Genomic DNA, 27,944 nt, shown 5'->3' with positions numbered 1-27,944 from the left:
TGAATAAAATTATACATATAAATGTCTATCTAGTTCGCCGGCTCGTTGACAATGGCACGGGAAAAAACTTGCCAATGTATTATAAAGCAAACGGGTAGTGATAAAAAAAGTAGGGTAGAAAATTGCATCGACGACCGTTTTCGTATTTACACCGGTCTACAAAAAAAAAGAAAGAGAAAGAAACCGGTGTTCCGTAACTTAGAATTTCGACAAATAGGGATCAATAAAATAATACCAGACTGGAAAAATAAAACACAAATGATCGAAGAAACAGCTTTTAAATGCGACAACACACACATATATGTGTGTGTGTTTTATACGCTTGGTTTCCGAAACTATAGCTATAATCTGAGGATAAAACCATTTAACAGGTCTCGATTAGATAGATCAATACTGAATCGCTAACAAAGCGGTACATTTCCATTTGAAATTATGAAGAATTGCTAAGAATAATAATGAACATGTGCTGACGGTGGTCCTACGAGTTGGATTACCCCAAAAATAAAAAAAAATCCGTAAGCATCGACCTACATATTTAACAGTACAAGACTTGGTTTTATCTTCCTTCATAGACATTATTATTATCATCAAACAAAACGACCAAACTGACTCCTTTTAGTTTTTCTTTGTCAACAAACGAAAAGACGATACTGGAGTATTGCATTTGGAGTACGCACATTAATTAGTCTATCTTTCTCACACATACATTACATTCGTATGTGTATATGCATATATATTTTTTCACGTGTAAGTGTAGCTAGCAATTAACGCATACACATCCATTCGACAGTCATTAGACACAAACGTACATATACACACTATATATATATATATACACACATTTGACGTGCACACACACACACGCACGCATCTCTCTCTCTCTATATATATATATACATACACACACCTATATATATATTCACACACACACACCTATATATATATATTCACACACACCTATATATATATATATATATATTCACACACACACTATATATATATATATATATATATATATTCACACACACTATATATATATATATATATACACACACACACACATACCTATATATATATACACACACACATACCTATATATATATACACACACACATACCTATATATATATACACACACACACATACCTATATATATATATATATATATATATACACACACACATCCATCTGACGCATATATATATATATATGAAAGTATTGACACATATCCTTAAGTACACACACACACACAAATCCAGCTATAGCACGTTACACAACTGTGTGCGTGCGTGTGTGTAATAATCATAATTCTTCATTGGCTATATATGCAATCACAATCGATTGCTAATTAAGAAAATGTATTCACCATCAGCAAAATTTAAGGAGGAGATAGGATGATGAGAAAAATATTCAAACCAAGACGACTAATGACGAAAGGAGAGGCTGAATGGAATTAGCTTAGAATATCTGCTGCAAGACTCATCATCAGCAACTAAGATAATAGACGGTTGATCTTAGTCAAACGTTGTTTGTTATTTTGGGAGGAGGCGTGGAATTCATGCATAATATATTCAGAAACGTCTGGTGCAGGACACTGAAGTTTTTACTTCCTTGCAAACTGTTTTGTTGTTTGGCTAACACTGTACTTCTATTGGAGACCACGTTCTGTACTTTTCTCAGTATGTGTGCAGTGTAAGCATGCGCGTGTGTATGTGATACACACTATATTACACACACACACATATATATATATATATATATATATATATCATCATCATCATCATCATCGTTTAACGTCCGCTTTCCATGCTAGCATGGGTTGGACGATTTGACTGAGGACTGGTGAAACCGGATGGCAACACCAGGCTCCAGTCTGATTTGGCAGAGTTTCTACAGCTGGATGCCCTTCCTAACGCCAACCACTCAGAGAGTGTAGTGGGTGCTTTTACGTGTCACCCGCACGAAAACGGCCACGCTCGAAATGGTGTCTTTTATGTGCCACCCGCACAAGCCAGTCCAGGGGCACTGGCAACGATCTCGCTCGAAAATCCTACAGGAGCCAGTCAGGCGGTACTGGCAACGGCCACGCTCAAAATGGTGCATCTCATGTGCCACCCGCACAAGAACCAGTCCAGGGGCACTGGCAACGATCTTACTTGGCTTGCCGGGTCTTCTCACGCACAGCCCATTTCCAAAGGTCTCGGTCCGTAGTCATCGCCTCGGTGAGGCCCAATGTACGAAGGTCTTGCCTCACCACCTCAGCCCAGGTCTTCCTGGGCCTACCTCTTCCACGGGTTCCCTCAACTGTTATATATATATATATATGTGTGTGTGTGTGTGTGTGTGTGTGTTCACGGGGAATAAACTACCTATTTGGTCCGTTTTATAAATAAATCTATAACCACCACCAATTATAATAATAATAAAATAAACCTTTGTACACAAATTTTAAGAAAGTAGTAACCACAATCAAATCATGGTACTTTCCTTCCGCTTTGATGAGATAGATTTATTTCTAATTATTCAAGTTGTGAATATATCTAGCCATTAAACAGAAAAAACACTTTATTTTTCACACGCCGGTCACGGAACTAAAGAAACACGTATATACGTGTGTGTGTGTGTGTGTGTGTGTGTATGTGCATATACATACATACACACATACGTTTGTGTGTATACATATGACACATGTGTGTACATGTGCTAGTGCGTTCGTGTACAAGTGCACGTGTGTGTATCTAAATCACAACTTTCAACACCTTTCCTACCGCCCTTTTCCGTCCATATAAGACACCTCCCGTATATACTGGGCTTCTAACTAAATCATATGAACGAAAGTTAAGGGACCATTTTGTATAAATTTTCCATTCTGTGATAGAGCCATAATTACTGCAATCCAGTAATGTGAGAGGCGGGGAGAGTGTACCAAATTATTTTTAGCCATATATATATATATATATATATATTATAAAATGGTATACCACAAACATGAAGATCGTGAAAGATATATATGTATAATTATTACCATAATAAGATGAACAAGAAGAAATAAAATGCATTTAGCTGGGCGAACTATTTGCAGGAAATAATCAAGTCAAGGTTAATTATCATTTCACTCTGAACAATAATCGATTTTAGAGATGGCAGAGGTGGTCGGAGCTAACTTAGGTTTATAGGCGGCAACAAAGCAGTGAAGAACCAAAAAAAGAAAAGACGAAACAAAATACAGATTTCATTCGACAAAGAAAGAAATCTATAAAGGTCAATATACCTTTATAACGTAATAATATTAACAATAATAATTCTCTCTAATTTTCGTACTAGGCCAGCAATATATGAGAGGAGAGGGCAAGTCAATTATATCGACCTCAATACTTAGACTGGTACTTCATCTTACTTCAAAATGTAAAAGAGCCGGAAAAAATGCCGCTAAGCATTTTATCCGACGTGCTAACAATTTTGCCAGCTAAACTGCCTTTGTAATTAAAAACCCTTTCTGCTATACTATAGGCAAAAGTTCTGAATTTTTTTTTTTTTTTTGGTGGGGGGCGGAACTAATCGATTATATCGAACCTCAATACTCCACTGATACTTATTTTATCGACCTCAAAAGGATGAAAGGCAAAGCCGACTTCAGTGGGATTTGAACTCCGAACGTAAAGAGCTGGAGGAAATGCCGCTAAGCATTTTTTGTCCGACGCGCTTAACGATTCTGCTAGGTCGCCGCCTAAATAATAATTGATCACAACGGAGAACAAACGGAACCAAAAAAATACAATAAATATTCCCAGTTAACTAATCAATTAGGAATATATATATATATATATATATATATATATATATATATATATATATATATATATAAGGTATCCCCAGTATGGCCGCACGCAATCCCCAATGATTGACACTAACATGTAAAAGATATATTTGTTGTCGCTAATATGAAGATTGCAGGATATTTAGTAGATTCCTTGTTCGTTCAGACGAACATGTTCGTTCGTTGACATAGTTTTTCTTTTTTTCCTTTTAATTCCGACATCAGTTGAAAATATAACTACCATATTTTTCTCGCACTTTCCAATCCTTTGTCTTTTAGACTTACACACACAGAAATTTTGAAAATAAAAAATATATATTTCTATTGTATATTAAAACGGGAAATAAAACACACACACACTGAACTGTTATGAATTTCGAATTACATATAACAAGTGGAAACAGGATTTTTTTTTAATGCATTAAATTAGATTTAAATTTGAATTATTGTTAAATTAGGGATAAGAAATACTATCATTGGTAGGCTTCGAGCCTAAACTGCAGGCGCAGAGTGAATAAAGGATTTTTAAAAACGAGATCCGTTTGAATCGGACAAGGCAAAACTACACATGGTAAAATTTCTAGCCAGCTTTATACTCACACATACATATATATATATATATACCACACATGTATAAACACACACGTGTGTTTATGGAGATTTACATATATATATATATATATATATATAAACACATTAATCCAATATAACGCAGTCGCTTATAAATATATATATATATATATATATATATATATATATATACACATATATAGATATATGATCTGTGTATATGTACTTATGTGTGCGCGTGTGTATCACCACTGCCAGCCACCATATCAGTACGGCAACCAACCAACAATGCTTTGCTTTCTTTCATATAGTGTTTGGCTCACTTGGCTTTCGCTCTTTTATAATGAATATAATAATGGCACAGTGGAATCGCTCTTAAATTGGCCACCGTGCCTGCTGGATGGCGCTGAAGCTGATGATCTAAGCTTAGCTGTATTGTGTGTTTGGTTTATTTAGCATAGCATGCCATGGCACTGAAGGATTCACCACTTTCCTACTTATTTTCATTTCGCGCTGTCGATCGCTTTATTTTTTTTTATATATATATATACACAAGTATACATGCGTGTACGTGTGTTATATATATGTGTGTGTACATATGTGTATATATGCAAGTGCCTGTTTGTGTATTTCTTGCGTGTGATTATTATCACAATGTGTTTATGTGTCTTTCGTGCGCTTTTAAAGAGTGAATAATTTGGGATATATAATATACATACACGCTTATGTACAACTTATATTATTACTTTGTTGTAGATTTTTAAATGATCGATGAAACTTAGAAAAGGAACGTCCACAACAGAGAAGAGAAATCTACATATGTATGCGTATGTATGTATGTCTGAGAAAGACAGAGAGAGCGTATGTAGATATACATGAGTATATATATGAAGTCGAAAAAGACTAACTGCATGTTTTAAGTTGGAAAACTCTCCCAGTTAGATTAATTTGAATGGCGAAGAGTGGAAATGGAGTGATAGGAAGTAAAAGACTGTGGAATGGAAGTGCATTTAGCCGCCGTCAGCCTTGGTGATTACCCCCCCTCTCCATTCTCTCTTTCTACATCTTGCTATCACCACGCTTACCATACTATACCACCACCACCACCAGCATAGAAAGAATCGCTACCGTTGCGATTTAAAGAGCCATTATGATGATCAACATCACAACCACCACCACCACCGTCATCATCATCATCATCACCGCCACCTCCTTTTTGCCCCACTAGCGAGACTTAAGTCTCAACAAGGTCGTACCTCATGCTCGAAATAGCAGCCTAATTTACATAAAAAAAACTACGAACTACTATCATAAACTGGAGGAAAAGAAAAACAGGAAGGGCACACAGAATATCGTAGCCCCAGGTGAATAAGACGGGAATGTTTCGGCTCGAACGTGTTTAGACCAGACTAGGGATGAACATCAACACTAGCAATGCCAACCATCACCATCATCAACAACTAAGGTCATTATATATATATATATATATATATATATATATATATATAAACTAATTCGCTATTTAGTAGTTGATTCCTTTAGTATAGTATATTTTGATCGATACATCCAAACACTGAAGTTTAGACTATATAAACACACATATCTTTTAGTGGGATCCTAGTTACTGTACTACGGCCATGCTGGGGCACCGTCTCCACGCAAAACATTATACATAATGCATACACATATTCATATCGCTTTAGATATTTGTCTAAAACGCATCTGATCACAATGAAATCATAACGAAAATCTTCCGTTTGCACAGATGTGACTGATCGGAACACATTTACATACACACACAAAGATATATATATGTATATATATATATATATATATATATGTATATATATATATAGAGAGAGAGAGAGATCAAAGCACAAAGAAAGCAAAAGGGAAAGAACAAATAGAAAGGTGATTTAACAATTAATTAAATACATTAGACGATATCAAATAATTTTTTGTTCCCATTCGACACCTAATTCATTATATACAAAGCAGCCTTAGTATTATAATAGTATAAAGATATATGAATCTATGTTTTATATATTAAGTTTCACTCCTGTAATCGGATGGTTTAATTTTGCCCCTAGTTGGCGCCGTATTAATTTTAACCCTGTAAACTATAAAGTTGTGCTTCATAAACACATAGATTATACACACTACATCATATATATATATACATATTTATATATGTATATATATATATGAAGATTCGAGATAATCAAGTTAAGAGCGATTGATTTACACATGAGATTGAATCTAATAAGAAAAGCGATGGCGGGCACCGTCGATGTTTCTTTATAGTATAATATAATCAAATACGACCGTCGCTGTCATCTTGACAAAATATAAATGTGTGTGTGTGTGTGTGTGCTTGGAATTTAAATTTAAATGGTTGAAGAGACTGGAATATTTATTTTTAATTCTCTATGAAGATGGAGTAAAAAGATTTAGTAATGTGGAAAGGTAGGAAAGTGGGGAGGGCGAATAAAAAAATTAAAATATTTGGAGCGGGAGAGCTGCAAAAGAGATAATAGGAAAAAGAGGGGGGGACCCGACGCGCACTCACAATCACTACACATACATGTACACACATATACGTGGAAATACACACACACATCAATACATAAACATTTCTTTTCTATACTTATATTATATATACTTACACACACACACACACACACACATATATATATATATACATTTACACGTGTATGTACAGAGAAACATTTGCCTACAAAAGACTCTTAATTAAAGATGTATACTAGATGTATATATGTGTGTGTGTGTGGATTATATAGATGCGTATATTATATACATTTACAGTGTAAATGTGCATCCAGATATACAAAAAACAATATATAATAGAGCTTAGACATTTACATACTTAAACATAAGCAGTGGGGAATATTTAAAAGAATAAAAACAGGAACAGAACTAGGCAACACCAACAGCAATTAATAAATCATATTTAAGAAATCTATGTGTGTGTGTGTTACATATTTCATATAATAATAACGGGTTGCAAAGAATGATACAGTAGTAAGCAAAATACGAAAATATAAATACATATAAATATTGCACATATATATAGATAGATTTCAACGGCAAGTGCTCCAGCATTGGCTTAGCCTTCATGGCCAAACCGAACTTGAAAACACACATAATTCGATATATATATATATAAGTATAACTATATATATATATACACGATATAAAACGATACACATAAATAAATGGATAGATAATAATAAATATATATACCTTGATAAAACCGATAATTTAAAAGCAGGGGTAAAAATATATCCTCCGTCAGCGGTCGACTTTTAATAATTATCTCTCCCTCTCTTTCTTTCTCCCTCCCTCTCTCTTTCGTTCTCTTTCTTTCTCACTCACTCGCTTTCTCTCTCTCCCTCTTTCTCTCTCAAGTGGTTTTTGTTATAGTTTCCTCTATTTTCACGCTTCTTCCACAGATTGGTTAATTGGTTGGGGGGGGGAGTATGGATTTTTGCGGTGGAGGGGGTATTTTGTTGTATTTTTTTTTTCTTTTCTGTTACAGAAACAATTAAATTCCTTTTTTTTTTTTGGTTGTTATTTTTTTTTTCAAATTTGAAATTAAATAAATTCCTTTTCAGACGAAAAAATTCATTCCTTTCACTCCGTATATAAATATACAATATATGATATACACATATATCTATCTATACATATATATGTATATACATATATATATATATGTATTATATATATATATAAATTTTTCCTTGCTTCAATAAACAAAGCTATATAATCCTATATATTTCTATATATATATATATAACGATTATTATAATTTTTTTTCCTTTCCGTTCCGTTCTTTGTTTTCAATAAACAAAAAAAAGCTCAATCGCCCCCAAAAAAAATAACCAAGAGAACGAGCAAAGCCCCCAGAATATCCGAGACGAGCCGAGCAAAGCCGAACCTCGCTTCGTTAATAGTTATTAAAAGCCAACGACTTTGTTTTTGTTTTTCCTGCTTTTCTTTTTACTTTGTTTTATTTTTGCTTTTCCGCCTCTCATTTCGTTTCTTTTTATTTTCTTATAGTGTTTTTATTATTCTCATTCTACTCTAGATACCAAAACTACTTTCCATTTATTTGTAGTTTTAACCTACAATTACCACCACAGTAAATGCATCAAATATTACGTTTTTTTCATATAAACTTAATTTATTTTTGATTTATGATACACATACGTATCGTCGAACAAAATATTATTAATTATCATAATTATTTTCATTCCTCGTGAAGGAGGGGTAATCAACGGTTCTATGCTCTCCCTCTCTTTAACACCGTTTTTTCTTTTAAAATCTCGTCTTCGTGTTATCTTAAATTTGTATTTTTTTTTCGAACTTCGAATATGCTTTTTCGTAATATCTTTATATATATATCTATATCAAATTTATCTTTCGGTTATATTTCTTATTATTTGAAATTCCTTTTAATAAAATTATCACAACTTTGCAACCGTAACTAAAATGTCTCCCTCTCTCTTTAAAAATCTCCTCTGCCTTCTCCGCGGTCCTTTTTTTTTTTTGATTTTTCCGTTTCGTTTCTTTTGTTTTCTCAAAAACCTGGACCTTAGCCGCCTCCCCCTTCCGCCTCTCTACCTCATTTACATCTCCTCCCCTCCACCTCATTTACATATCTCTCTTTAACAGTTTTCACTATTAACTAAATTATTGAACCTGTTACAAAAAAATAAAATAATTAGGAAGATAAATATTTCAAATTCAGCTATATACATATATATATATATATTATTTTATTACTTTTTGACACGTTCTGAATTCAAATCGTGGGTGGGAGTCAACTTTGGCTTTCATCTTTACGTGGGGTTGGAGGTTGTAGATAAATCGATAAAATTAAATAAATACCAATCATTTAACAGGGATCTCTTCTATTATAATTCCATTCGAAAATACATGTTTAAAAGGATTAAGGAGTTAGTTAAATTTCTTCCAACCGCTAGAAGTATTTTCAAATTTTCCGATTTATTTTCAAAAATGTAGTTTTGCATGCAAATGACGAAAATCGCATTTTTATCCCCTAGAAATTAATAAATAAGTTACTTCAGTTTAAAAACAATTTTTTTTTTTTTAAATTGTGAAAATTTAACTAGATCCAGGATTAAATTAACTGCATCTATGTTATCCCTCCTGCCCGCCAAAAAGGAAAACTAAATAAATAAATATAACATCTGTGGCCCTTGTGCCTATATTAGTAATTGATAATAGTAATTGAGAGTTTTTAATTATATTTCCACACTTAAATTTATTACTTTAACTCTTTATTTTATATATTTAATTTTCAAGCCATAACTTTCGATATTGCAAATCACAACACAAAGATTTTTTTTAAATCATAATTTTTTTGAAAATATTCGACAGCAGCATTGGTTTCAGACTGTCGTTGTCAACACAACTATTATCATTAGTAATATTGTTATTAACAATTTTCTTTTAATTGAATCTTACTTAATTCCAAATAAATTACTGTACAATAATATTTATATTTTTTTGAGTATTTTTTAGTTGTCAGAAAAGACAAGACCGGGGCGTTTGAAGGTTTTATTTGTTTGATTCTTATTATCTTATTATTATTTTTTTGCTGCTGCGCTGCGCTGCTTGTTAACATTTATTTCTGCTATTCTGTGTTCCGTGCCTTGTTTTTGAATTGTTGAGAAAATCCTTAAGTATGGCGGACGTGAAAGCATTGGAGCACCCCACTCTTAAGGTAAACTATTAAATAAACCCTCATTCCATATTCGTGTGCCATTTCAGTGAAAGGACAGACAGAAAGTATGTGTGAGTAACCAGAACCGACACACCCAGACAGTCTGCTTGTCTTGGGGTTCCAGATATCTCAGTAAATATATAGAGTAAGATGAAAATTCTTCGCTTGTGTTTGCCACCTTGGATACGATGAGGCTCATATATATATATATATATATATATATATATATATATATATATTCAGATGAGTGGTACAACAAGGCACCAATATTTACATATATATATATATAACATATATATATATAAATATATATATATATATATATATATACATCCAACAATAACAATAAAACTTTGTTTTATTAAGTGGTATTGTTTATGAATTATATAAATATATCAACAACGCTTTAATGAAATAAATGTGAACATTAAGTTCTCGGTTCGAATCGTTCTTAGGGTGGTTTTTGCTCGACAAGCATTGGCTGAAGAATGTGTACATAGTCAGTTCATAGATTCTTAGGACTTAAAATGTATTATATTCATTCATCCATCCTGTGTGGAAAAAAAAAAGAAAAATTATTAGTTTGTTCTTTTCGAAAGAAACTGAACGAAACTTATGTAACGTTATTTTTTTAAGGAATTTTATTAATTTAGCCCCCTCGATGCAGTGTTCGAATCCAATCAAGGGGTTCAAAGTGTCTCTCATCCTTCCCTGGGTATTCGTACACACGTAGATAGATGTAATAGGTATATATAGGGTATGTATATAAAGCCATTTTATCAACGTTATACACTCAAAACAAAGAAGAGTGTGTATGTTTATTTAGACTTGTCTCATCATTATATGTCGTTTATATAAAAAATAACTTTATAGTTAACCTTTTTGAAAAAAAAAATCATTCCTTCTGGGGGAAAATAAATAAAATAGTATGTATATAGTTAAAGAAATCAACAATAAAGAAAAACGATTTTAAAGAATCGTCATCCAAGAACTTAATCAGCTGTTTGATAAGTTCTTCCACATTGACGAATCGTTGACATATATATATTTATATATATATGTGTGTGTGTGTATATTGTAAGTTATTTATTAATAACTTCTAAATTGGCTTTGAATAATTTTTTATTTTTTGTCCTTTTCGGTAAAAAAAAAGAAATGAAAGAAAGAATTCTCTGAGTTGGTCATCCCAGACTTAATTTGGTTATTATGCATATTATTTCTGTTTATTATTCATGATAATTCCTTTGATTTGGGAGTTCTGTTCTGTTAAGATTCATTTTCTAAATTTCTATGATGTTATATATATATATATATATATATATATATATATACATATATATTATATACAGTGCGTTCAATTGTCTATTGCATATTACAATCGGTAAAAATCTACCGAGTATTCTGAAACGTGTCTTTTTACTCAAATAGCAAATAAAGAAATATTAATAATGATAATAATGTTTATTATAAATATTATAACTCTAATGAGATATTTCTGAATCTTAGAAATCAAAGAGGTTTTTTTTCTTTCTCTTCTGAATGTATTTATTTACATACTTTATTTGTTATCATGTTGTCTATATAATAATATCCTCTTCTGCCTCTTTTTATTTTTTTATCATTTATCAACTGACAAATTTACGTTTCAATCCCCAAACTGTCAATATAAAGCAATTTTAATTCGTGTTTTTCTATGAGATCGGGAAGCTATTTTACCTTTTAATAATAATTAACGAATTATTATCTTTACTATTTCTTATTTTTTACTAAACAAGAGAATAAAGCATGATCAGATGGAATATTGATTGTAACCACGTGAGAATTTATATTATACGATTTCTCTTCCAATCCGGACAAAATAAATTCCGAGACGAGAGTCAGCCTCCACGGTACCGGCTTTTAGTACTAGCTTATGTTAGTAGAGTTACCATTAGGTATTATTATAGCAACACGATTTGGTTATTGTTGAATGACGTTTACCACTCACTAGAATCGGACTAATAACTCCGTTAATCCCAAGAATGACATCGAAAAGGTGATGTACATTTATATCTGTGTATGCATCTATATGTATTTGTGTATGTGTGTGTACGTGTATACTGATGTACATTTATATCTGTGCATATGTGTGTGTATACATGTTTACTGTAGGTATAGCTGTGTATACGTATGTCTCTCTATAGCTATGTATATATATATATGTGTGTGCGTGTGTGTGTACGCATAGCTGTGTAAATATGTCTATGTATAACTACTTGTATGTATATGTATGTGTTTATATCTGTTATATATCTGTGGATGTGTGTGTGTATGCCTGTGTATATCTATGTATGTGTGTATATGTCTACATCAATAAATGTATTTATGGAAATCAATGTATATGTGTCTCTGTATAGCTGTGTATATATATGTGAGAGATTTCACATATACGTATGCTTAGCTATGTAAATATGTCTATGTATAACTACTTGTATGTGTTTCCATCCGTTATATATCTGTGGATGTATGTGTGTATGCCTGTGTATATCTATGATGTATGTGTGTATATGTCTGTATATCAATAACTATGTTTATGGAAATCTATGTATGGCTATATATATCTATTTGCACATCTTTGTGTGTATGTGTTTATATGCATGTGTGCATTTGTGTACCTGTATGTATGTATGCATATATATATATATATATATATATATAATATATAAGTATTATCTGCAATGCCTAAAACAAACACAGACACTGAACAGAAAACCAGAGCTTAAAATATGTAATGTCATGGGGGGTAAAAATTTGGCAATGGACAAGGCTTTTCTGATCTTAATAACATAAATCACCAAGATTGAACAACAACAACAACAACAGCAAACATACATATACCTATTTGTGAAGAAATTATTTCATTACAAAGTTGGATCTTGCTATAATATGTCAGTCAATGGGCAGAGAACTTGTGTGTTTGGAAAAGAACAAACTATGTCACCTTAACCAGCTGAGGGTTTCAGTTTTAATATATTATTATTACACAATTCAAACTTGCTGGATCTAGAACCAACATGTCTGAGACTCGCATCTAGATTATAACATCCAATATTTCATTGTGCTCTCTCATGCATGCATATCTTTATGTACACACATATATATATACCTGGCTGTGTGTGTGTGTTTATATTGACTAAGTACCAGATGTTGTTATATATTCAAGGTCACCATGTACTTTGAATTCTTTCTTCATTGCACCTTTCTTCGTTTAAGTAAATTGTTTTCCCATTGTCTCAGAGACCGACTTTGTTCTGATTTCATTGGTATCACTCGGCAACTTGGAAAGGTCCACTTCTTATCAGTGAACCTTCTGACTTGTCCAGCTTAGAGCAATTTGTGCTATTGGTATTCTGAAATCATGTTACTCAGTCCATTCTATTCATAAATTACCCCACTTCAGATATACTCTAACCATGGGCCTTTGGATTGTAGCCCATCACAGTTCTTTCATTTTTTTTTCATAGCCCTCAAACTATCTTTAAAACTAGCTCTTATCCTTGTCATTCGCTTCAGTTTAACTCCTTCTACACCAATCTATCCCAATCTCTGGAAACTTGCTACACTATGTCCCATCCCAAAGAAAGGCAACCTCTCTCACCTTGCCAACTGCTATTCCATTGTTCTCACTTCAAACTTATCGAAAGTAAGCGAAGTAGTTATAAATAATCACCTCTTATACCAACCTTGAATCTTTCACTATTCTCAATCACTACCATTCTGGCTTTCATAGTGTCAAAACCACTGGAGACTTCCTCTCGTGTCTCACACAAGAATTCTTCCTTGCCTTTGAGAACTTCAGTGAAAGCAATGTTATTACAGTTAACACCTAAAATCTTTCATACTGATCTAACACTAGCAGGCTCACTTGCTTTGCCGCATTAGGGAAGCATTTACAAGAGTTCCTTTGCTTCTTGCAAAAGGTTCCATGAACACAACTGATGATAACTTAATCAACAAACTTTATTAATCCTTTCAAATATATAAGATGAAACTTTAACTTCGAATCCTTACCTATTTCAAAAACATCCAGAGTAAAATCAAAAAATACATATATGTATGCAACTTATCCTCACAACTTAAAATTACTGGCCCCATGCCAAAATTTGAAACCATTAATATTACTATCATCTTAATATAAATTATTGTGATATTATTTCAGGTCTGTAAGGGTAGCACAAACAGTAATACACTGGGCAGTAGTTAATTTTTTTAATTAATGACCAAGTTCAAATCTTCCCAGTCAGCTTCAGCACTGCATTTTATTCCATTATTGATCTACAGGAAATATTTACTGTGCCACTTGGTGATGGTGCCACATGAAAAGCTCCTAGTATACTCTGTAACGAATTAGGAAGGACACCCAGCTGTAGAAACCAAGCCAAAAACAGACTATGGAACCAGGTGCAGCCCTTGGCATTACCAGCTCTTATCAAGCTGTCCAACCCATGCAAGCATAAAAAAATGGACATTAATTTGAGGGTGAGGATGAGTTCGATAGACTACTGCTGCTCCGACACATTATTTGTCCATGTGCATGTAGGTACAAATTATATGATGCAAACAAAGTCAAGGGGCCACAGACTGCCCAGTGTACACCAAACCCAAGTAACAAGATATCACCAACAGAGCTTTTCACTTTATATATATATATATATATATATATATATATATATATATAGATATATATATTATTTGTTTTCAGTCATTTGACTGCAGCCATGCTGGAGCACCACCTTGAGGGGTTTTTAGTCGAACAAATCGACCCCAGGACTTATTTTTTAAACCTAGTACTTATTTTATCAATCTCTTTTGGCTTAACTGCTAAGTTACAGGGACATATATGTGCCAACACCAGTTGTCAAGTGGTGATGGGGGAACAAAACAGACACAAAGACACACACACACATAGATATATACATATATATATATCATCATCGTCGTCGTTTAACGTCCACTATCCATGCTAGCATGGGTTGGACGATTTGACTGAGGACTGGTGAAACTGGATGGCAACACCAGGCTCCAATCTGATTTGGCAGAGTTTCTACAGCTGGATATATATACAACTTCTTTCAGTTTCTGTGTACCAAATCCACTCGTAAGGCTTTGGTCTGCCCAAGGCTATAGTAGAAGACACTAGCCCAAGGTGTCACGCAGTGGGACTGAACCTGGAACCATGTGGCTGGGAAAGAAGCTTCTTACCACACAACCATGTATGTATAATTTCTTACTTCAGTCATTGGAATGCAGCTATGTTGAGGAACCATCTTTAACGATTTAATCAATTCAATTATCCCCAGTACTAAATGTAAATCTGGTACTTGGTTCATTGATCTCTTTTTGCCAGAATAGCAGAGGAGAGCAGTAGGTGGAAGCAATGACTTCAAGAATGATAAGAAATGGAAGTGGAGGGATGTAATATGTACCTATTCTGCTCAACACAGATAGAGAAATCATGGGTATTCAAGGATGAGATGCAGTGGGGTAAATGCTTGCCAGAGCAGAGAGGGAGGAGGAGGGACAGGGCCTCACTTGTACAAGCATAACCAAGGTGGTTCTAGGATATCATTTCCATGGTGATGGAGAGGTTTTCTCAACCAAGATTTGTGATGTCACAATTCATTTCTACAGCTGAGTGAACTGGAGCAACATGAAATAAAATGTCTTGCTCAAGAACGCAACACACATCCTGGTCCAGGAACTGAACTCACTGTTTCATGATTGTGAGCCTGATGCTCTAACCACTGAGCCATGAATCCATACATGATCTATTACTCTGTGGCATTGGAATCAACTGGGAAAAACAGTTATGTCATTTGTGATAATTCAAATGTAATTCTACCGTGTGTATAGTTCAGGCTAAAAGCATAACCTGTGATTAACCCTTTAGCATTTAAACTGGCCATATCCAACCCAAATGTTCCACGTATTTTATATCCAAACTGACCAGAGCTAGCCTCTTATACCTATCCTACAATTCCATTCTAAAAGTAGACAATTGCATCTCTGAGATCTTGAAGCTACAAGATTTTATGCATTGTTAATTCAAAACAATGTGAATAAATAAACATTACATTAAATGAAGCAGTATTAAATGGGAGTATTATAATATTATAGCAGCATAAATAGAGATAGGTGCTTTGTTGGCTATCTTTAACAGTGGCATGAATACAAATGATGATGATTGGCATCACTGAAAAGCTGATAAATCCAGAAACTTGCTGTTATGCTCACCAAGCACTTAATGATCTAAAGTTAAGATAAAATTAGGAAACAAGTTTAAGTAATTAAGATCTAATGTCATGAAATAATGAAGCAAGTTAACCCCTTGCCTTTTATGTATCACATGTGATGCACAGGACAAAGCTGTATCAGTGATGAGGGTCCAAGTATCTGTTCTTCCTCTCACATCAGTTGCTTTTGAAAGAATGCATTTCACCCATTTGATACCAAACCGTTTGAAACTGCCATTAGTTCTTCTGTACAAATTCCATATTTTAAAGTGATCTAAGTTTCAAAAGAAGAATCAGAATTTCGTGTTACTCTTTTACTCTTTTATTTGTTTCAGTCATTTGACTGCGGCCATGCTGGAGCACCGCTTTTAGTCGAGTAAATCGTCCCCAGGATTTATTCTTTGCAAGCCTAGTACTTATTCTATCGGTCTCTTTTGTGGAACCGCTAAGTTACAGGGGACGTAAACACACAAACATCGGTTGTCAAGCGATGTTAGGGGGACAAACACACACATATATATACATATACATATATATATACGACAAGCTTCTTTCAGTTTCCATCTACCAAATCCACTCACAAGGCTTTGGTCGGCCCAAGGCTATATATAGTAGAAGACACTTGCCCAAGGTGCCACGCAGTGGGACTGAACCTAGAACCATGTGGTTGGTGAGCAAGCTATTTACCACACAGCCACTAAATGCTACAAATCATTCACATTCACCTTCGTTGGCCAGTTGAACACATTTTTCTTTTTTTACTCATTTCAGTCATTTGACTTTGGTCATGCTGGAGCACCAGCTCTCTGTAAATTGTATTGAGCTTACAACTTTGGTATTTCTTTCAAGTGAACTCATTCTCAGACATTAATACTGCACATTATATTTAGTGTGTGACATGTAAAAGGCACCCACTACACTCTTAGACTGGTTGGCATTAGGAAGGGCATGAATGAGAACCCAGGTTCGAAATTTCCCCGAGACACCTGATGAAGGCTGGAGGGTATATCAGCAGAAACATTGTGTTAACAACAAACAAGATGAGGACAAATATTTGTCAAATGTAAATAATGTAAATATTTTCTTTTTTTTTTTGTTTTTTGTTTTTTAACAAACATAAAACATAGGCCATGTGCATATCTTCTGATCCACTAGGTTGGTGAAAGAACCACTTCCTCTGTACATTTTTAGAATACTCAAAACAATTATTTTGTCTCCTCCTACATACGTATGCATCCGTGTATTATTATAAGTCTAGATTTGTTTATTGTTCTTCTTGCCTATTTGTTAGCTTCTTTCAATTCCTCCATAATAAGGAAATTGCTTTTCTGTTTATATAAATAAATATGTTTGTTTGTTTTTTTTCTTTTTGTTTTCACGTTGGGCTTTCAAAGATACTGATAATAAATTTGTAAACATTTAGTCATCTATGCTTAGTGGTGAAAAGGCTTAACTCATCTATCTTGCACTTCCTCTGATAACATCTATCATTTCCAGCCAGGATATATCCATAGGAGCCCTACTGGCCTAACCTTTGGCCAAAACCTAACGACAAATTCCCTCAGCTTATAATGACCACCATGTCCATCTCGAGCAACGGCCTCTCAGCAAAAGAGTCCCATGCTAGTCATCCTTCCACTCACATGACCTCCCTTGCTCCTCCTCCTCTCCTGTCAAAGCCCTTCAGCTGTTCATGTGACATCACTGACCCTATACTTCTGGCCCCGCCTCAGTCCATCATCCATTTTAGAAATGGGTTTAACCCTTCAACTGGAAAATTAAACTTTGTAGTTATTCCAGTAAATGTGTTAAATCATCATCATCATCATCATCATTTAATGTCCGTTGTCCATGCTGGCATAGGTTGGATGGTTTGAGTGGATTTGGTAGACGGAAACTGAAAGATATAACACATACATGTGTTATATGTTTGTGTGTCTGTGTTTGTCCCCCCGACATCGCATGACTACCAATGCTGGTGTGTTTACGTCCCCGTAACTTAGCGGTTCAGCAAAGGAGACCGATAGAATAAGTACTAGGCTTACAAAGAATAAGTCCTGGGGTCGATTTGCTTGACTAAAGGCGGTGCTCCAGCATGGCCACAGTCAAATGACAGAAACAAGTAAAAGAGTAAAAGAGAGATATTTGGCTTATATTTAATTTTTTTTTTTCATTTTATATATTACCAGGTATGTTAAACACAATGTCAGTTAAGTGGTAAATATTAAGTTGCTAGACTACTTAAGTGTTCCACATAACCAACATGTAGACCACTCACTGATCACTTTGTAATTGTTTCAAATCGGTAATCTACTTTTTATTACTAAGTCATTGTCCTGCTGCTAAACAAGGAAATAGTTCAGTTAGCTAGCATTAATATATCTAATGCAGAGATCGTTATTGTGTTAACTAGAAATAATTATGTTATGAGAACAAAAAAAAAAAAAAATTGTCAATTGCATATATTATATTATTTCAGTAAGTATGGGAGACAACTCTGGACATGTTCAAGTATTATTAAGACCTCGTCAATGAAGCATAGATTTCACTGCACTTGCTCTCTTTTCCAATTTTCCTGTCAGGATGATCTTGAGCAGTGACTCATGGTGCATTGTGGGTCCAAAGTATGATTGTTTTGGGGGCTCAGACCAGGCTGTTTGTTGTGTTCTTGAGCAAGACACTTTATTTCACATTGCTCCAGCTCACTCAGCTGTAGAAATGAGTTGGGACGTCACTGGTGCCAAGCTGTGTCGGCCTTTGCTTTTCCCTTGGATAACATTGGTGGCATGTAGAGGGGAGGCTGGAATGCATGGGCAACTACTGGTCTTCCATAAAAAAAACCTTAGGTTGTGCGTTCGCTGGTGAGGCAACTTTCCGCCCAGACTTGTACCTCGGAGGGGGACCTTTTAGGTGCATCCATGGTCATTCATGACCAACGGAGTCAAGAGAGTTTTATATGTGTGTATATATATATGTGTATATATATATATATATATATATATATATATATATATATATATATATATATATATATATATATTACTGCTTTCAGTCAATGGATTATGGCTATGCTTAGGCATCAGTTTATCCCTAGATACACATAGTGCTCGTAGGTCATAGCTGGAATACTTTCGGTCAGGCTGACACCTATGGCAATAACCCATGGCTTTTGCTATTTTATGCCTTCCACCAACAGTCTCCAAGCCCCTGAAATGTCATGGACTCTCCTTTGACAAAAACCATTTAAAATAAATAAAATAATAAATAGCCGTTAACACACTTCAATTTTTACTTTTACTGACTCTACCACTATTCCTCTTCAAATTCCAATGGTTATATTGGATTATCAGAAACATGTCTTTCTTCTATCCCACTCTTCTACATTTTCAATTCTCTAATGTATTTCCTTAAGGATTTCACTCTCTTTCCCTTGCTCCTGCATCATCACTTTTCTGTTTTGCTTCTTAGGCTATTAAGCTTGTTCCTCTCTCTCTCGCTAGCTCCCTCCCTTTTTCTCTCCCATTAATGACCTTCTCACATTCCATCTTGTCCTTACCCTTTCTAGTGACTGTTCTGACCCCCTTTTTAAACATTTGGCATGCCATTACACTTAACTTATATTGCCTCAAGTCTTCGAATTCTTCAAAGGTCTAATTCCTATGAGCTTAATTTTTTTTCCCATTTTCATTATTTTTTTTATTACTTTTCCATTCACTCAACAAATCTTTATAGTACAATGTACACACTGTTTCTCAAATGCATAGATGAACTATCTACTTCAATTTAAAATGATTTCTTTTTCGCTTTTTTTTTAATTAACCAATGAAAGACAGCCTCTCATAAGCATTTTTTTTTCTTATGTGGAATATTGCAGGCATGGCTGTGTAGTTAAGAATTTCTCTTCATAATCACATGGTTCTGGGTTCAGTCCCATTGCCTAGCACCTCAGGCATGTGTCTTCAACTACAGCTCTATTTTATGAATGAAATTGGTAGATGAAAACTGTATGGAAGCCCAGTATGTGTGTGTGTGTCTTCAAACTACTTGATGACTAGTGTTAGTTTGTTTACATCTTTGTAACTTAGCAGGTCAGCAAAAGTGTCTGACAGAATAGGTTAAGTACTAGGCTTAAAAAAATATAAACTGTAATTAATTTGTTCAATCATTGAAGATGATACCCCAGCATGGGCCATAGTCCAGTGATTGAAATAAATAAAAACATAGAATATGTGTACACATTAACACTTTCTAATAGATTGTTATACACACACACACACACACACAGATAAGTGAGTGTATGTATTATGGGTAACAGAGGAGTGAACCATCAGCTATGAATAAGTAAATAAACTGTACTTTGGGTGATAGAGTACATTTCCTTTCATTTGTACCTTTTTACTTAACTAAACACATAAGGTTGCATCTCAACATACCTCAGTACTGAAACAGAAAATAGTGTTTGGTCTTTGTAACTTCCAAGGTCTTAGTTTTCCATTATCCTCCAATGCTTCAACCATCCGGTGTCTACAGAGGAGTCTCGGATCTATTTTAAAACGGGGGCCACAGTATTTTCTTAATGAAACACTTTGAAACTTGGAACACTGGTAGAATGTGTCATATAAAACATCTTTTTCTCTTAGTCTTCTTAAAAAAAAGAAGAAATCCCTAAGTTATTCCATGTTAAAGTTGTCGTATTTCTGTAATTTCAACCAATCACTGACGTCCATTCAGCCGATATACATTAAGTGCCGACTACATAAACAAACGATTCTGAAACAATTAACCCTAACCCTAACCGTAGGGTTAGGGTTAAAGCAAATTTAAAATGAAAAAAGCAAATAAAACGAAGGTATGGAAATTAAATACACTTTACATCGCTTAATGAGCCAAAGGAGTAAATGTAAACAACTGAATACTTGTCAGTGATTGGTTGAAATTATCGAAATAAGACAATTTTTTACATGAAATAAATTCAAATACAAAAATATTTTTCTGTTCTATAACACAAAATAGATAAGTATACGAAGTTTGAAAGTCTTTCGGTACCAAAAACACTACGTAAAACATTAATGAAAACTGTGGCCCCCGTTTTAAAATAGATCCGGAGTCTCTATTTGGTTGCTTGGTCTACTAAAAATAACAGCTAAGAATCTCCCTTCATAAAAATGAAAGGTTACATCGGTTAAGGTCCTAGATGTCTTATAAGGAAAATGCCTAAAACAATTTTTTTTTCGGTCATAGGTTTCCTCAATCAGAAATGACTTGAAGCTGAATAACAACTGCTTCAAAACCTCCCCATTGCTTATTTGAATAGGTTACTCATGGCTATTTCAACTCGTCTGTATGAGTTTGTATGTATATAAGAAGAAATAAGAGGGACATAGACTGACTGTATTCATACACGATGCTTACATGCTTGATTAAATACTTCACAAAACCTTTTTGTTTTAGAATAATAAATGAAATGAGGAAGGCTTCTAACAATGCAGAGGTGAAAGTTGAAAAGCCTTTATATATTTTGAGTACAAAGTTCCATCTTCAGAAGGGTACAGTCAAGGTCACACACATTTCTTTAACTGAACCCTTCTGAAGATGGGCCTTTACGCCCAAGATATAAAAAGGTTTTTCAACTTTCATCCCTGCATTGTCAGAAGCTTTCTTCATTTCATTTATTACTTTACTTCTATACTACAACGCTTCAAGCAAACTACAACACACTACATTTTTTTTTTCACCCTGTTTTCTGAGCTATTTTACCTTTGTCCTCATGTCACTGAAAAAAACAATGTTCCCCCACCCATTCACTGTTTTTATTTAGCCAATATTTTACTTGTTTCAGTCATTATTGGACTCCAAGCTATGCTGGATTTAGCCAACTTGGCCTCAGTATTTGATGTTTTTAAAACTTTGGTGCTTATACTAATTATATCATGCATGGGCAACCTGCAGCCGTTGAGGAGTTTCTAGGTTACTAATTTCATGCTAGGACAAATAAAATTTCGTACTAAGACAAATAAACTTTCAAACTTAGACGAATAAAATTAAGACCTTCAAAAAATTCAGTGTAAAATGAGCAAGTAATATTTCATGCATATGTGTTTTATCATGTGGCCCCTCTCCCACTTGGAAATGGTACGATGCGGCCCCCATTTGACGAAAAGTTGCCTATCCCTGATTTATATCTTTTTGCTGAATCGCTAAGTTATAGGGATGTAAACAAACCAACATCAGTGGTCAAGAGATGGTGGGGGAACAAACACAGACACACGCATGTGTGTGTGTATATATATATATATATATATATATATATATACACATACACATACACATGACAAGCTTGTTTCAGTTCCATCTACCAAATCCACTCACAGGCTGTATTAGAAGAAGACACTTGCCCAAGGTGTCACACAGTAGAAGTGAACCCCAAACCATGTGGTTGAGAAGCAAGCTTCTTGCCGCACCGCTGTGCCTAAGCCTATGTTCAGATTTTGTTGAGAATTTCTACTGACATAGTTTTGCATGCCAGTTATGAAAATCACAACCATTTTTGCGGGAGAAACCAACAATAAAAATGTTATGAACCTGGAACTTTGTAGTTGAGAATCAGACTTCTAACCACACAGCCACGCCTGAAAAATAAGAATAAATCAAAAATCTATTTTAAGTGATAAAGAATAAAGAAAATCTTATTTATCAAATTCTTTGAATTCATTTCTTAAATGTTGGTCATAAGGCAAATAAATATTCCAACTTGATTTATTTATTTTTAATACAAGAATATAAATGTTATTGTTGTTTGTAAACCCCATATGCATAATGTGACACTAAACACTTGGCTATCTCATTCTCCCATGGGATGCAACTCTTTGAAATTCCCTCCTTCTTCGTTGTTCTTTACTGTAAACAGGAAATATACAAACCAAATATTTAATTGTCTGAAACTCTGTAATTCCCTATTCTGGAATGTCCTGCAATGGTCATGAACATTGCAGCTCCTCTTCTGACTAACTTGTTATATATATCATCATCATCATTTAATCTCCGTTTTCCATGCTGGCATGGGTTGGATGGTTTGACTGAGGTCTGGAGAGCCAGTGGCTGCACCGGGCTCCAATCTGATCTGGCAATGTTTCTACAGCTGGATGCCCTTCCTAACGCCAACCACTCCAAGAGTGTAGTGGGTGCTTTTTATGTGCCACTGGCACAGGAGCCAGTCAGGCAGTCCTGGCATCGACCATGTTCGGATGGTGCTTTTTACCTGCCATTCAACCAGCGTCGCCTTCCTGGCACTTGTGCCGCAGCTTCACGTAACTGGCACTTGTGCCGGTGGCATGGGAAAAGTCATTTGAATGAGATTGTTGCCAGTGCCGCTGGACTGGCTCCTGTGCAGGTGGCACATAAAATACACCATTTGGAGCGAGGCCGTTGGCAGTACTGCCTGACTGGCCTTCTTGCCGGTGGCACGTAAAAGCACCCACTACACTCTCAGAGTGGTTGGCGTTAGGAAGGGCATCCAGCTGTAGAAACTCTGCCAAATCAGATTGGAGCCTGGTGTAGCCATCTGGTTTCACCAGTCCTCAGTCAAATCGTCCAACCCATGCTAGCATGGAAAGCGGACACACACACACACACATATATATATATATATATATATATATATATGAAAGAGAGATACAAACACACACATTAAATTGGAGAGTCTTTGATTGCATATGTCTACTGGATTAGGTATGCTCTTGGGCTAAACCAGATCTATACCTCTCTTGTAGTTGCTGTTGTATTGAAGAAGAAAATCTCAGTTGTTGCCACCAAATGGCAATATGTTGTTATTGCTGGTGTTTGGCCCATGCCAGCCTTGACTAAGCAGATCAGAGAGGTTACATCTATAGCCTACTCATGTTTTCTTTTGTTACCCCACCCCAATAATTATAGCCCTACATTAATTGTGTTTGTAGGATGTGATGGTGGGGATTGATTTGACTGCTGTTATTTATAACAGGTTAAACCACCAATATAGAGCAATCTTTTTTTTTCTGAGCTTCTGACTCGCCCCAGCTTGTACCCTAGTCTCTAGATCACAAGCATCAGTCGTATTATTCTTAACTAGGTCACTTCAGTTACATAATACATTCCATAAAGCTCTCTTGAATATGGTTAGTGTTATTTCGGTTACTTAAAGCATATAATTACATATAAAGTAATGCAATCAGAATTCTCTAATTAGCAATACGTAAGATTATGTGGGGAAATAATTGTGACTATATTGTTATACAAAAGGGCTATTGTATTTTCTGCATTGGAATGAGGACATTTATTTATCTCTATATATGTTTGCAAATTTGTTTGTTTGCTTTCCCATGTTAGCATGGGTTAGATAAATATACTATTTGGGGCATTATTTTAATAGCTGGACGTCTTGCCTGTCACAAGTAAGGGACCACTTATTTCACACACCTTCAAAGATGTGAGAGAAGCAGACAGTACCAATAAGTATCTTTTGTAGCAACCTTTGTTGAGCACAGATATAAACAACCACACAACACACACATTCAGATACACATGCATATATACAGACATATGCACCAGCATGTATGCAGATACACATGAATATACAGACTCACACAGCAAACACATACACACACACACAAACAAAAGGCTACACAGGCTTCTTTCTGTTTCCACCTATCAAATTCACTCACAAGGTATTGCTCAGACATGGTGTGTATAAAGAAGGCTCTTGAGTAAAGAAGTGCCAAGTGATCCAAGAGAATAGAAACCTGCTGGTTCCACTTGGAACACTCACAGAAGAAGAAAACCGAAGAAGACAGGAAAGGAAGTGATGAAAGCTGATCTTCATAGTTTGAATTTCACAGAGGAAATAACAAGGACCCATGGCATCACATCAAGTGGTGGCTTATTGTACTAGAAAAGGCCCATCCAGTTTGTGCTAGTATGGAAAAAATAGGCCTAAAATGATATCTGGTCTATTTGTGTTTACATATCTTTCATCCAAGCATATCAGTAAAAGATGTAGCCATAGTGAGATAACCAAATACCAAAAGCACTCTTTGGTATTTAGAACAAATGCCAAACTGTGCTTTGGTATTTGTTCTATCTTAACTGCACAGACAATTCCTTGTGATTCTTGCCACCAGAAATGCAGTGAACCAGTGATTGACCTAATGAAAACCTGTAACCAATGTTGTTATTGCTCGCCAAATGTGATATATAATTTTAAAAAAAATAAAATGAAATGTGTCTACAGAGTGACAGACTAACATTTCAACAGTAATTAGGTTTATTCTCTTCTCTACTCTCTCTTTCTCTCTCTCTCTCTTGTGCCATGCCTACAGGTATCTTTGTTCAAGGACTGCCATGCCTCCTGCCCTATACACAACTTATCATATCACTGAGCCAGCCTTTCTAAAGCCAGCTGATAGCCCTGTGAATATCTTCTCTCTCTGTATTCCCTGGCTTCTTCCTTTCAGTTTCTTGGTTGTCACCTTGTGCTCAAGGCTTCTTTCTATATAAGTGTCCAATGAAATGAGCCTGTTGTCTTTATGTGATTGAGAAGCTTTCCCATGGCTCTTGCTTGTCTAAAGATTTTGATGTTTGTCACTCCATCTGCATAGGACAAGAGCATCCTTCTAAGGAATCATACCTCTGCAGCATTGATGAACTTTTGCACTTGTTTGTTGATGTTCCAGATTACAGAACCATATGTAAGGGTGGGTTGTACGTATGCCCCTGGGACTTTTTACCTTACTCTAGCTCAGTGGTTTTCAAACAAAGTCCATATAAAATTTTTCTTTGTTAAAATTTATCTGCAATAAATTGTTTATACTTCTACCAATACACAATGTTTTAACAATTAATTTTATACAATTCCTAATAATATTTAATTATGAAAATATAATAAGACTGTTTTAAACATCGAATGTCTATGGGGATCCAGTTGAGTAAAATAGTAATCAAACGGGTCCATAAGCAAAGAAAGGTTGCAAACCACTGCTCCAGATGGTAACCATTTATTTGGCAATTTATGTTTGATTGAATTTTATCCCTCCTGGCTCTAAGTTCCATTCACATCTGTCTTCATTTCAATATTATTATAGTTTGAATGCTGAGATATTACCATGGTTTGAACGTTTGATAGAAACAGAAGACCATAAGGTTAAATGCTCTGCTGTATTTAATCTTATTTATCCTTCTACATCTCTCTTCCTTTATAGTGTCCTGCTGTGGCAGGAATAGATATACTATGTTCTTCATTCCTCTGGAATTGATAAACTATAACCCTGTCATGTCCTGGTGTTGATTCCATTAATTATCTTCTTTTCCTTATTAAAATTATCCTTGTGCCTCAATAAGAAACCAATATTGTTATATAACCAATGAGAAAGTGTGATAGAAGGACCACCAAAACTCCCTTGAATCACTTAATGTTGTCTCAAAGACAAATTAGATAAAGCTACACTGATTTTATATGGCCCATGATACACTGGTTGAAAAAAAATTACTGTGTACCTTGGCTTGGATGCATTTTAACCATGTCAGTGGGGGTAGGAGCAGCTGTGTGGTTTAGAAATTCATTTTGCACACACACATATACACACACGCACACACACACATACACACTGGATCATATAGTTGTAAATTTCTAGATACATTGTATCTGAAAAAAAATCAAAATTTGGTGTGGTCATACATTAGAACGTTTTCCCTCTTAAGATGTCTTGATAAGAGCTGAACTAGAGCTAAACAGTAACAACATTCAATCTCTTCTTATCTGTCAAGATAGTGACTCAGCAGAAAGAACAACAAACCTAACTAAATAAACACCTTTTGTCTTTTTACTTTATGACTTCATATCCTACAGATATTGACCTCAGATTCTTAAGGAATCTTGTTTATTTTTCCTCTCTTTTTTTTTTTTTGATTTTTTTTTTTTCTTTTACCGACTTTCAGTCATTGGACTACCTCCATCCTAGGGCACCGCCCTCTTCATGGATTTGATTTACTGGTTCTCAACTGGGGTTCATATAACTCCGGGGGGGGGGGGGCATATAAGATTGGGTGGGGGTCAACGCATGCAAAATAGTTAATTGGAGATCTAGAGTAGTATTTTAGGAGTCTGTGAAAAAAATTTTGCTTTCGGTGTATTTATTGCAAGAAACAGCTCAGTTTCTTTCTCTGTTTTCTGTAGTTCAACCTACACAAGTTAATGTGTGGAAGCACAAAGCAGGAATTTTGAAAAGAGTGAATGGCTAAGGGGGTCCACCAGGATAAAATAGAAATCAAAGAGGTGCATAGATAAGAAAAATGGCTGAGAACCACTGGTTCACCAAAAATTAGAAAGAATTATTATTGTTCCACCATCAATAACATTTTTCACCAGATTTTCCTTTTAACTGCTTTGGACTTCATATCAGAATATGAAAAAAAAAAAAAAAAAAAAAATACTGCCAATCAACCAAACAGCTGATCAAACAAAAATGTAATTCTTAAAAAAT

General features: G+C 34.8%; 2 protein-coding genes across 15 annotated transcripts in view; one reads left to right on the top strand and one right to left on the bottom strand.

Moving 5' to 3' along the window:
• The window catches only part of LOC106874741 (C-terminal-binding protein), a 203,928-nt gene extending 196,207 nt beyond the window's left edge, over positions 1-7,721 (bottom strand). For all 14 annotated transcript variants that reach the window (XM_089363012.1, XM_089363020.1, XM_089363018.1 and 11 more), the window contains exon 1: positions 7,651-7,721. The gene's annotated coding sequence lies outside the window, so the exon portion shown is untranslated. The remainder of the gene's footprint in view (positions 1-7,650) is intronic.
• Positions 7,722-10,101: 2,380 nt separating this feature from the next.
• Positions 10,102-27,944, top strand: part of LOC106874731 (E3 ubiquitin-protein transferase MAEA) — a 338,771-nt gene continuing 320,928 nt past the window's right edge. Inside the window, exon 1 of the mRNA XM_089363042.1 lies at positions 10,102-10,159. Coding sequence (XP_089219168.1) covers positions 10,121-10,159 — 39 coding nt within the window. The 5' untranslated portion in view covers positions 10,102-10,120. The remainder of the gene's footprint in view (positions 10,160-27,944) is intronic.

This window comes from Octopus bimaculoides, chromosome 14 (assembly GCF_046866305.1).
Source record: "Octopus bimaculoides isolate indiv1 chromosome 14, ASM4686630v1, whole genome shotgun sequence".
Lineage (NCBI taxonomy): Eukaryota > Metazoa > Mollusca > Cephalopoda > Octopoda > Octopodidae > Octopus > Octopus bimaculoides.
Note: the sequence above shows the minus strand (reverse complement) of the source record. Positions and strands in the feature narration are given on the sequence as shown.